Source organism: Egretta garzetta, unplaced genomic scaffold (assembly GCF_000687185.1).
Source record: "Egretta garzetta isolate BGI_Z169 unplaced genomic scaffold, ASM68718v1 scaffold297, whole genome shotgun sequence".
Lineage (NCBI taxonomy): Eukaryota > Metazoa > Chordata > Aves > Pelecaniformes > Ardeidae > Egretta > Egretta garzetta.
The window spans coordinates 2,370,408-2,383,563 of record NW_009260410.1 but is presented as its reverse complement, the minus strand read 5'-3'; the positions used below and the strand labels follow the sequence as shown (position 1 = coordinate 2,383,563).

The 13,156-nt window shown below is 40.1% G+C and overlaps 1 protein-coding gene across 2 annotated transcripts in view; it reads right to left on the bottom strand.

The window, feature by feature from the left end:
• ANKRD44 (ankyrin repeat domain 44) overlaps nucleotides 1-13,156 on the bottom strand; it is a 77,941-nt gene that overhangs the window by 44,319 nt on the left and 20,466 nt on the right. For both annotated transcript variants that reach the window (XM_035899062.1, XM_035899061.1), the window contains exons 4-9: nucleotides 12,823-13,023; nucleotides 11,187-11,274; nucleotides 9,271-9,413; nucleotides 7,666-7,878; nucleotides 6,144-6,222; nucleotides 2,851-2,965 (exon numbers count right to left, since the gene is read on the bottom strand). In XM_035899062.1, the coding sequence (XP_035754955.1) occupies nucleotides 2,851-2,965; nucleotides 6,144-6,222; nucleotides 7,666-7,878; nucleotides 9,271-9,413; nucleotides 11,187-11,274; nucleotides 12,823-13,023 (839 nt within the window). The remainder of the gene's footprint in view (nucleotides 1-2,850; nucleotides 2,966-6,143; nucleotides 6,223-7,665; nucleotides 7,879-9,270; nucleotides 9,414-11,186; nucleotides 11,275-12,822; nucleotides 13,024-13,156) is intronic.

Here is a 13,156-nt window from a genome sequence, read left to right as displayed (position 1 = left end):
AAAAAAAAAAAAAAAAAAAAAAAAAGTAGGCACCTATCATTAGGCTAAATCTGTACCAGGCAACCACATAGTTTTTTAAACAAGCTGAGCACTCAGCAACTTTTATTAATATCAGCAAATCATCCCAGTTCAGTTCCTAAGCAGGCTGCTGTTTACTGTCTTAGAAGACTATTGGGTTTGGCCATCTTGGCTTCTGTCATTTAGCACTGTTTTGTGAAAAGCATCTTGTTATTCTAGAAATATTATCCCACCGGCAGTCCTCCAAGTGCACATAAACAGGGAGCCTCTGAAACCAACTACCTCAACAAGATTATCATCTACTGCCTGCTTCAGCAGATATATTTTTGAAAAATGGCAAACTCTTGAACAATAGCAGACGGATTCACATCTGCCCTTCATTTCTGCCAGACAATTGGTGGATGGGAGAGTACGATCACCTCATGGCAGAGGATTTCAGATACGGACCCAAAGACGAAGGAACTTGTCTTTCTGCAGGACTCAACATAAATCATAGTTACTTAGGAAGCTTTAGACAAAAATGAATGTGGGTGTTTATAAAGAGATCTTGCTCTCTCCAACATTTTATACATGTATGTATTTAACTAATTTTGGTTTGTTTTTAAAAACCTTTCCAGAATCCACAGGCGCATCCTCCCTCTGTCTTCACATTAAATCTATCCTCCTTGCTGCTTCGCTACACGAGAGTGACTTGTGGTGCTGTACAAATTTTAAATTTTGCTAGTGTCAGCATCTACATCTTAGAGTAAATTATTAAAAGACGATCTGACAGCCTATTCTTTGAAGGAAACAGCACAAGCTCCACCAAGATGCTGCACCTGTATAAACAGGTTGCATTTTTTAGCTGTGGATTCATTTATTTTAATTAACATTGGACATTCTGCATTGCCGTGTTTCTTCCTGCACCTATTTCCCTCTACCTCCTCCTGCACTTAGTTATTTAAAGCAGTATTTTTCTTCTTCTAGGTTAAGATTTCCACTTTTGGCCGGTTTCCATTGAAATACGCTATCTGCACATCTGCTAACCAGTGTCACACTTGTGTAGCGCTGTTCACACTGGTTCCTCCCATCACTTACACACTTTCCCCTTTAAATGCAGTTGCCCCAAAGACTGACCAAGCTGCCTGTGAACAACGCTGCAGTTTGGGGAGCTCAGCCAGAGCTATTTACATGCACCACATATGAAAGCCCATTCCCAGCGTTTCAATGCTTCTTGTTTAGCACAGAGAGTAGCATCGTTTGGACCTGCCTGGTATCTCTGAGCCAACTTCTTAATTCACTTATTTCTGCTGCTGGAAAAAGTATCTTATTCGATCAATGTTCCAGTCACCCAAGTGTGAAATAGAAATTTCTAACTGGATAACTCTGATTCCTAGAGTGGGCTATCCCACTGCATCTCATTTTCCCTTTAAACCTCAAGATAAGAAACAGACTGAGACTTACTGTACTGGAGAAGGAGCTAGGAAAAATACACATCTATTTAGACACAAAGATCTTCATGCTGGCTATGTTAATAAAACCCAGTGACGTTAGCTGAAGCCTGTGGAATTTCATTATCCATGCCAATTGAAAATCTGTTCCACCTTCTGAGTTTGCATGGTGACAGTCGTACTTGATAAAGGAATATGGGCAAATGTGACACTGTCTTAAACATCGCCAAGCAAACGAACAAAATACAGAGAGCTGCAAGTATCTTCAAAATCAAAACCAGCTCATTTGCATCTGAAAGCAGGTTTTCCTAATTAAGTCAAGAGAAGTCACTGATTCCTATGGTAGGTTCCAGGTAGAAGACTCTTAAATTGTATTTTGGAGACATGTGGAGGTAATTGCCAAAAACTTACAATCATGAAATCAGATGCTGCTTTTAAACACCTGGTACAGATATCCCTCATGGCACCACATTACTCGGGTTTTGTACCCCTTCGTTTACCTTCAGGTTTGCTATTTTCTTTAAACAGACTATAAGAACTTGAACATAACTAACCAATTCTTGAGTACTCTTAAAAATCAAGCACCTGCCAATGTTTGAGTTGACATATCATATGGTGGGTGCAGTCTTGACACATGTGCAGGAGAAAAAAAATTTTAAAATCCCCAAAATTGAATTGAAGCAGAAAGCACTAACAACATTTAGAAATGTGTCTGATTTCAATTCAACTCCTTGTCCTCCTATTCAAAAAAGACTCCCAAACTCGCAAATCAGATAAAAGCAGTCCTATTATTGCAGCCACCTGAATATCAGAAACCATGCAACCTCAAGACAGGCTTTAGTTATATTGAAATCAGAAATACTTAGTAACACTTGCTTCACAATACTGCATTTCTATTGATTATCCCATGCCATACCTAAAGATACAAGACAAAAGTATAATCACCATGTACGACAGGCCACTAAACAGTAGGCTAATTTAGTTACTAAGGAATATGCACACAATTCCCATGGGAGGCATCTGAATTTTTTTCTATTAAGTTTCCTGTACAAAGTCATTGCTACTACAGTCTTTCTGGAATGACTGTGATCAAGATGCACTTTATATATGTATGTACTTCATGTACATTATATACCGTTGTGCTACATCAATGCTTTAGGAAAAAGAAGCAGCACTTGCACTACTTCTAACTGCATAACTGAGCACAGTAGGAACTTAGCAGGGCTTCCTTCCCTTCCACACTTCCCAAGTGTTCATCTCTTAGCCCCATGTCACCCACTGAAGTACAGCACAATTATGCTTATCCATTTTAACCTTCGCACTTCAGAACATGAGAAGTAACAGTGTTTCCAGGCATTGGACATAATTGATCATTAGAAGCAGCTTCACTTCAGCCACCTACTTGGCAGTATCAGCTCCGCTGGTTATGAGGGTGTTAATCAGAAGCTCGTGTCCGTATCTTGCAGCCACATGCAGAGGGGTGTTACCATCCTTATCAACACAGTCGATTTCCCCTCCTGCAAAAGACATTTTCATACAGTTTAACACTGAAAGATTAAGCATGAACCAGTGACCACAAATGTTATTTCTCTCTAGAAAATGCAGCATAACCAGTCCAGCCACAGAGACTCTAAATTTCAGAGACCAAGAAGCAGCACATGGAAAGCTGTCAGCTACTGGTACTGAACATGGTCTGGCAGCAGCATTTTTACCTCCCTCTCCAGCTGCAGTGGTGGGGAAAAATGGTGGGAAATAGGTGAACAGGATGACATACAACGGTCGAGTATATGATTCAGACTTGCTGCTCATCTAAAGGTACAAATGGATGCCTTGAATTGAACTAACAAAATAAACTGCTAAAACTATGCCCTCATTTGTAAAGGCATTGCCACTCAACCTTACCTGTAAGGCAACAATGTTAAATAGAGTTCATCCAAGAGGCCAGCAGGAACATGCTGCAAACAAGCGTGTTGTATGCCTTCTCTATGTCTTACCAAAGAACAACCAAACAGCACTTAAGTAGAACCTTTCCTGTTGCAATTTAAGCCTGTCATCCCATGTTTTATCCTCACAAGCAGGAAAAATAGATTATTTCTTTCTTCTCTGCTGTGGCTTTTGACCCATGCAAAGATTGTTATCAAGTCCTTGTTTTCTTTTTGGACAAAGGAACTGTAGTTTTCTCAGTGTCTCCTTGTACGTCAAGTTTGCTGCACTCCAACTATTCTCATCCTTCCCCCAGTCTTCTCCAGCTGGCCCACATCCTTCTGGAAGTAAAATGTCAAAAGCCAGAAACAGTACTACAGCTGACATCTCCCAGCACTAGCTTCATGATTACTTCATGCATGCTGGCTACAGTCCTATCTATACGATCCTTTACCTTGCACCATATACATTGTTGACCTTTTTTTTTTAAGCACCATGATGCTGTTGACTTGTGATCGACAAGCTTCTGATCCTCTACAAGCCCCAGATCCTTTCTTGAGGAACTGCCACCCACCCGGCTCTTGTTGTTCTGAACTTGTCCGACTGATACTCCTGCCTGGGGTGGGGGGAATCTTTCCTTTGCTTCACTTGCATTGTAACTTCTGTCTCCAACTTTACAGGATTATTTTCCATTCTGATTCCACCTTCTGCCAAACTAACAGTCTGTCCCGACTTCATGTTTTCTCCAAATGTTAAAAGCACATTTTATATTCCGCTATCCAAGTTGTTAATGAAAATATTGGATAGTTCCAGACCCAGGAGGGAAGCTGAAAATCCCCTCACCCCACCTTCCATTTCAACAACAATCTGTTTATTACTAATCTCTCAGTGTAAATTCTATCAACTAGTTATGCACCAACACTGTAATATTTTAATACTCCAACTAGCTTGCTGTAAGAATACTTTATGAAAGCATGCAAAAAGTCTTGCTAGCATCAGGATATGGTAATATTCACTTCATGTCCACTCTTCACAGGAGATAACAGGCCATAACTGCAACAAGAAAAGTTCTAGTAAAGCACTATACAGCATTTTGTAACGGTAAATAAAGGTCAGTGAAATGCTGGAACAGGTTCCCTGGGGTGGATCCTCCACTGGTGGAGGTCTCCATGAACATCATGTGCCCACAGAAAAGTCAGAGGACTGGGCTGTGTTCACAAAGCTGATTATCCTGCTGTAGAAGAGAATTATGATGTTTCAGCATCTTTTACTCTTGAGAAATCTATGCCAGATATTGCTCACTCCTCCCTAAGTGTTTACAGTTTGTTCATTCACTCATTTCAGAATTTTTGGCTGACCTATGTAAAATTCTCCAGCTTTTCTTTTTCCTCATTTTTAAAGACAGGTATCACATTTGCAATTTTCCAATTTTAAGGTAATCCATTCTTCCTCTACAAGTCACTAGAGACAGCAGCCAGAAATTGAGACATCTTTAGCCAACTCATTAAGTACTGCAGAATGAAACTTAATTTCTTTAAATCATTGACATTTCTCTCTTCCACAATATCCCACGGCAATGAGGCATACAAGTCACTTGCAGTCAGATATGTGTACAATACTAAAATTAGAGGGGCAGCAAACAAAGAAAGAAGTGAAACCCAAGTAACTTGAAGAAGAGTAGAGAGGCGTGAAGGACAGATGAAGAACTGCCAGTCCTTTCAAACACAAATCCAACAAACAACAGCTGTAAGTCAGAGAGAATGTTTGACTGAACAACTAAAAATTGCATTAAAGCACAGTTTCTTCCAGTTTGCCCAAACTCCTTTTATTATTACTATTTTATTTATCCAAGGAGAGATATGACAACAATTTGCATGGTGACCTGAAAGAAGCACAATGTACTGAAGATCTCCATTTTTAAATACAAACTTGTGTATATGTAAGTGTCATTACATTTACAGCGTAACTGTTCAGCCATCTTCAACATCTCACACTTAAGTTCCAAGTTTGGGATTTTGGAAAACAAACCAACAAAACAATCAACCAACCAATAAACCCCAGACCATCCTGTCTGGTATAGTGGCCAAAACTGGGAAGCGTAAGTAAACAATCAGTAATAGCATCCTCTGTCAGTCGGAAAGAGGCCTCTGCCAGATCTCCAACAATAATGTCTGTTATACTCTGTAGCATTCTTGGACAAAAGAGATATCTGATAAATGACTGATAATCAGGAATCCTGGCCATACCAGAACAAACAAGATGGCGCCGGTCCACCTTCCTGAGTATTTGTTCAACACTTAATGAAGACAGTGGTGAGGGGTGGAGCTAAGGAGGTGAGAGAAGTACCGCTGCTGAGTGGAGGGTAGAGAAAATGGTCTGAGCTCTAAGAACACCAGAGCTCCCAAAGGAGGACAACTAGAAACTTGTTCTTCTATTAGTTTTTAAATAATTTCAGAAAGAAAATTGTGCCTGCTTCTCAGCGAAAAAAAAAAGACCTAAATACAGCTTTGAACCTTGTTTTCAGGTTAAGAATCACAACAGATCACCTGGACCACCATCAGCTGGAGGAATATGGGATTTTTTTAACAACTAAAATCTCAACGTGTGATGACATGCTAGAATGAGAGCTGTCAGTGCAGCTCAAAGCCAGAAGTTGAGAACTAAGCAGCTCTCAGAACAGTCCTTTGGCGCTCTAGGTCAGAATAACTAAAAATTGCAACCTTGTAAATGCCTGATCTTTTGGAGAGTCATTAAACAGGCACAGAAACTCACCATTCTGAATGAGGGTCTGCGACCGTGTGAACCTCCCATGGACAGCTGTCATGTGCAGCGGGCTCTTCCCATCCTTACTCTAACAGAAACAAAACAGAAAAACAATCACGTAAAGCGGTGGTAACAATTTGAAGTCTTTCAGCTCAACATCCTACAGCTATTCTCCAGGTAAAACCTCCACTAGCTTCAAAAGTCTGTAGAACTGAATCTATACATGATGGTAAATGCAGAAGGTATAAGCATATAAGTAAAACAGTTCCTCAGCAATGAATAGGAAATGGGCTGGAGCGGAGCCTGTCCTTACAGCTTGGCTGTACACAATACCTGCTAGAAACCTACAGATATAGGACATATTATTCTTGAATATTATTTTTAAGTAACATTTCCCATTCAGTCATTATTTTCCCTAAACCTTGCAGTGAGAGGAATAAAGAAAAGCAAAGGAACCATAAAGCTAAGTAAGAGCAATCTCAGAGATTCCAGAACTAGATCCTGTTTATCAAACCACATTTTATAGATACATCCCAGAATAAAAGCCACTATACTAAACAGTTTAGGTTAATAAATTTCCACACAATCAAAACCAGGATGTCTACAAAAGACAATTAGAAAACAGGGAAGGCATATGAAAGGAAAGGTACGATGAGTAGAGATCAGTATTTTGAGTTCTAGAGAAAGAAACTGAGATTGGAGAAGCCAAGGAGCTGAGAAAATAGCAAGGCAAGGGTACCAGCCTCTCCACTCACATCACTTCATGTTTATTGGCATGGGATTTTGCATTCGTTGGTAAGCAGAATCCCTAATTTCATTTTCATAATTCTGAGCTTAAACAGTGCACTGACTATTCACTGATCTCAAGGGATTTGCCAGACGTGTTAAATGCTAGGAGACCAGTTGTACAGATGGGAAACTGAAACACAGAGTTTAAAGTAAAGCAGTCAAAATCTTATATGAACTCGGAGATCTCAAGTCTTCTGGTACCTATACCAGTACCCTCTGTTGGATAACAGCAAGTACCCTTCAGCTTCATCAAGATGTATCAACTATACCTCAAAAGCATTCAGATACCCTGAACAGAATCAGACTTTGTAAACTCAGGATCTAAAATAGGTAAACAAACAACCTTCAGTTTGTACTTCCCCAGGAAAGTCAGAAAGAACTTGTAAGAGTCAGGTTCAATTAAATCCATATTATAGGGGGAAGGAAATAGTTCCTTGGCTACCACCACTCCCTGAGATAAGATTTTGACAGAGCTCCTGAGACTATAATTTAGTAGTGATCAATGCCTTCAGGAGAGTGCATGGCCTAAAGTTTAAAGCTGTCATTATATTTATCAAGGCACTGAGAGGTCCTCTGCTGGGAAGTCATCTCATCCAAACAGTTTAGTGATCAACATTCTCAGCATCACTCTACTTTCATCAAGGATTTAAAGCCACGCTATACTCGTTTTTATAGCTTCCAGTCTCCTGAGGTATGCAAAATAGGATAAAGTAAAACTGACAGGCTGCAATACAAGTTTTACCTGAATGTTAACGTCTGCCCCATTATTCACTAGTAGTTCAAGACACAGTGCTCCATGAGTGGAGGCAGCAGCGAAATGCAAGGGAGTGAATCCATTATTATTAGGCTGATTTACATTAGCACCATAGTCAATCAGCTCATTAACAACAGAATCCTGACCGTTGTAACAGGCAATGTGAAGTGCAGTATTTCCATAGATGTTCATTTCATCAATCTAAAAAGAGACACAGAGACATAGTTAAAATTACAGACATCAGCTTACCATTTTACATAATGCATCACGTTCAGCAAACGGAAATAGCTGGAGGCTTGACCTGTCATAGGCCATATTTCTCACCAGCAAATTTCATTGACAAAAATATACTTCCAGAGAGCTTAATTTGGAATGCTTTACCTTTATTATTATTAACTTTTTATTCTACTGGCAATTTCTGAAAGCCAGTACAAAGCTTAAAGCTGACAGCAGGACTATGTAATGATGATGATGACAAAAAGTCCTAAGAAGCTGGAAAGCTTTTACATATAAGTGGAAAAGTAGGATAAATAAAAAGCTCACAATCTTTATGAAAAAAAAACTAAAACACTGACTACTGAATTTTTGTGAACAGAACCAGGCTTAAGAGCTCTTTCCACAGATTTCTTTTGGGAAGGTATTAAAGGTGTCTGAGTGAAGGGAAGGTGAAACTGCACAGCCATTTACACTTCAGTAAGAAACCATTTTCACTAGCTCATTATTACAAAGATCTAATTAAGATTATGTTAATTCTTGACCACCAGCTTAGTATTCAACTGCTGTTCTGTAAAATAGGACAAGACAGATTGTACAAAAGACTCAGGGATGACGTAAATACCCTTCCATGAAATACAGACGTCTCAAAGATCATCCCCCCAGTGGTGGAGAAAGTAGAAATTAAAGGTACTTAGTACTGCTAATAATAAGAAACACCCATTCCCTTCAACTTCACAGTCAACAGCCTGTGAACATGGGACTTCCGACATTTTTTTGGCAGGTCAAGTCAGCTGAAAATGCAATGGCAAATGCAATGGCTTTATTTGACATCTCTAAATAACCAGCGCAGGCTCTTCTGGTCATCTCACTGCTGCTTTGAACCACTGAGTTGACAATATTACACTAAGATAAGTCTGTGCCCTGAAAAAAAGTTCTTTTCCAGAGTGAAAATAATCCTTCTCCATCTCTCCATCAACTACAGAGGAAATACAGATCCCTAAACTTAAACAGCCTGAACTGCTTTTTAGTAAAATACACAGTATATACATTAAGAACAACTGCTTATCATATCAAAGGGAATGCTGCACCAAGGGAAATTTCACTATTCCCTCTTCCTCTGCAGGAAGAGCATATATTTCCCGATTTCTTCAGCAAGGTGGCCTGGAATTTACTGTCCATATCAGACAATTTGTATTCCGGAATGTTTCCTGGCTCTGAAACCAATAAACCACACGAAGCACAAGGTGGTCCAGAAAATGGGAACTATTTTCCTTAGAAGCTCTGCCAATGTCTGTAGCAGCATCCATAAGAAAGAAGAAAAGAGTATCTCCAAATATGGAGAAACATGGAAGCCACAAAGAGCACATTACCACATACCTCTACCCCCAGATTAAGGAGGTGTTTCACAATGTTAATCTGCCCATTGGATGCAGCTGCATGAAGTGGGGTGTAACCCTTCTTGTCTTTACAAGTCACTTCTGCACCATGATTAATCAGTAAGGCAACAACTTCCAGGTGACCTTCAAAAGATGAAAGATAGTAATCAATGAGTATGCCCTCCTACAGCATCACTTCTCCCAAATTACTGCTTTATTGCTAATGCACTGCCCCTCCACTGCCATTTCACAATGCACCCATAGTTTTACAAGGGAAAAAACTCCAGCATTTTCCTAGACGTTCTTAATCCTAGCTCCAGGTCTCATCAAGAAATCCATGCATTCACTTTCACCAGATGTGTCAAATTTCTCTTTAGTGAATTAGTTTTCCAGTCATTAAAAGAACAAAACCACATCTGTCTTCAGGAGTGAAATGCCCACCCCTGAATTAGGATCTCCCTATAGAATACAGGGGAAGAGCTGAGCATCTAAAAATGCAACTTATAACCCACCCGTATCTTTGGTTTCCTCCTCTCCCTGAAGGTCTCAAAGCATCTGGCCTGCCTTCCCAGATAGTGCCCTCACCACCAAAATTAAATCAAGGCTAACTGAGGAGTAGTCCTTATTGCTTCATGTTGAAGCAGAGCTGTCTTTCTTAGAATTAAAAATGTATTATGTCAAACACCACATAAAGTTGTGCACCATCCGAGTGCAGCACTTCCATGACAGAGGCAGCTCTGGTCATGTGTAGGACCTAGGAAACTTAATGGACAAAGTCCAAAGTGCCCAAAGGTATTTAAGCATTCAAGAAGCTATGTGAGGTTTTACATGGTAAGATGCTCATCTCATCATCTAAATTCTGTCCAAATTACACTACAGACTCCTAAATCCCATTGCCAGTTCAGGCCTTAAATGTTATCTAAAGATTTTGAAAAGTACATCATGAATTTCTGAAAATAATTAAGAGCAAAAGAGATGTGGAATTGCACAGCACAGTGTAAAAGCCTTTTACCTTTTCAGAGAGGAGTTCAAAGCTCACTAGCTCAAAAGCCAAATCACATTTATTGGCAAGAGTCTTTCCATCTGTCTGTGTATATCAAAAATACGCACAATATGCTTTTCTCACAGTTTGAATCTCCTATTATCTCATTCCAAAAGTGCCAGGATTAAAATCAAGATTTTGACAGGTCAGATGAAAGAGTTCCTGGCCCAGGGCACATAACACCTCACAAATTATAATCTGGAAGATACTGCTTGGCCAACAAAAGCTCTTGAACAAGCATGACAACTATCACAGGCAATCCTGTTCTACTATTTTTAAATTATGATGCCCCCACTACGCGAAATTTTCCTTCAACTTAAAAGGAATTATAAGGTCAATTGATTTAATTAAGCAGTATTTGGTAACACCACTGATGTTTTGAATAGACAAATCAGTTGCTCCTGTCCACTCTGGAATAAAAGACGACATTTGCTGCTAACAGGAAGAAAGGCTATGAAGCACTAAGACTACAATAACTTAGCTACTTACAAATATAGATAAACAGCAAAATTTATGATCGTATTTATCTGCATTTTATATAAAATAGTTTTTAGCAAAAACCAAAACAAATATAACCTGTATTTTTTCAAGCCCTAATATACTTCAGGCTGGAATCAGAGTCAGGATAAAGGGACCAAAATGAAAAAAGCAACACAAAAAGCCCACCATTAACTGTGTTAAAAGGGAAATCACAGTCAAGTTCTCACAAGATGCAAAACTGTAAATGTGTGTATTTAGATCAGCTGAACCCTTCCCTCTTCAGGGTAAATACAATGCTCACTTTTCATGGCCAGGTCTGCTCTTGTCCCTTGTAAAACACGCTACTGGTTTGTGAACAGGAAATTAAAAAGAAGGAGCAACAATACAAGCCTTACCCATGTACGCTGCCCAGTGGAGAGCTCTTCTGTCCTTTTTGTCAAAAGCGTTGATGTTTGCCCCCTTGGCTAAGAGCAAGTTCACCATCTAGAAGCAAAAACAGCAAGTAAACCAACCCTGTAGATCACACGCTCAACAGTTTGTAACAAATCGTTTTAGCAACAAAGTTGGGATCACAAACTCCTGCTTTTGAACGATAAATTTGTTCAAAGCCATGCGCACTAATGTCATGGTCCAATGATGGCCACAAGTAACCAGGATAAGTTCTGTGTCCACAGCAGGGGCTGAGAGCATGCTCCAGTGTGCTTCAAATTCAGCTTGGCAAACAACCTGACAGAGAAACAGGCCTGGAAGAGAAACATTGCTCTTAGTTTTTACTGTTAAGACCAATGTAAGGGGTCTTCTTGTGGATTGGGACAAGATTCCTCCAGACCGTGAGGTAACAAACCCCAAAATCCACCTCATCTTTCAGTAAGGAGTGTCTATTTCTTGCCATGCCACAGTGATTTTCATTAAGTTCCCGCATGCCCCATGGCAGTGTGAACAGGCACCAGGTTGCCTCACACACGATGCTGGCCTTTTAGACAGCATGTCTGAGAGGTGAAAAGCTGTTTCCCCCATTGCCTATCATCCAATATTAAATGTTAAGAAAAAACAGGGAAAAAGTAAGAAAGGAAACTGAATGGAAAACACATTCAACAACTGTCTTTTTGTGCAAAACATTCTAAACCCATAAATTACAGAGCGGGGCGATTGTCTTCCTCTCATACACTGCTTTACTGCAGAGATGGCCAATAACAGCATATATTCAGTTAACATTTCTGATATACTCTATCCAAAAGCTAAGGAGCTTTAGATTATGATGGTTAGACTCAAGCATTAATATCTTTTTCCTACAGTGCAGTACTTTAAAGGCCAAACATCATCACCGTTTTACAAGAACTAAGGTTCCTCTTCCTTCTTTTAATTACAGTACAACTGATCAACTTTTGTTGACAGAAGCCTACTGTTCCAGTCTAAGAGGTTTTATTCCATATGTAAACCTTCAGATGTGGAATGGGCAAATGAGGATCCTTGCACATGGATCTAAAGATGCTAGCAAAACCCTTTACATAGGGGCTTTATTTTCAAGAGTATTTTTTTTCATATAGAAACAGTAATTAGACTAGAAGGGTTGGCTTGTATGAGATAAGTAGAAAAACCAGAGCACATTTTCTAGAAGACTAATTAGAAAAGCAGACCAACTGGATCTCACACAGCCAAACATTTCTTCAGTATGAAATTAATCCACCAGTTTTCCCTTCTTTCCATTCTGGCACTCTTATTTTTGCTGGCAGTCAAGCTCAAAAAAAGCCAAGGACACACTTGAGTTGCCAGAGCCGGTGGCACAGCCAGCTCTCCAAGTCTGCATGCACACCTCACTCGCATGTTGGCTCCACACAGGTACTTGCCAGCCACCATCTTGTTTCTGCAGGTAGGAAACCTGTCACACAGTTTGCAAAGCAGCTGAATGACAGGAATCGTGAGGGTCAGGGATATGGGGCTCAGTCTAGACCCAGGCACAGCAGGTCAACTGTTTGAACTGGGAAAATCAATAAATAAACCAACCATCAATTATGCTCTTAAACAACTCGCCTCAATGTGGCCATTCAGAGCTGCGTGGTGCAACGCCGTCCGCCCCCCTCGGTCAGAGACGTTGACGCTGCTCAGCATGGGGATGATGACTTCCGCACACTTCACTGCCTTGTTTGCAGCCGCCACGTGCAATGGTGTCTGCCAGTTCTTGTCCCGAGCATTGACATCGGCTGAGTGCTTAATCAATACTTGCACTGCTTCCTGCAACGGCAACACAGTTATATCCATAACCAAGCAATTTGAATAAATACACAGCCCACCTTCTTGACAGCTCAATCACATTACCTGCGCACATTACTTACACATATCAGACGTGGCCAGGAGGAGGGAAAGA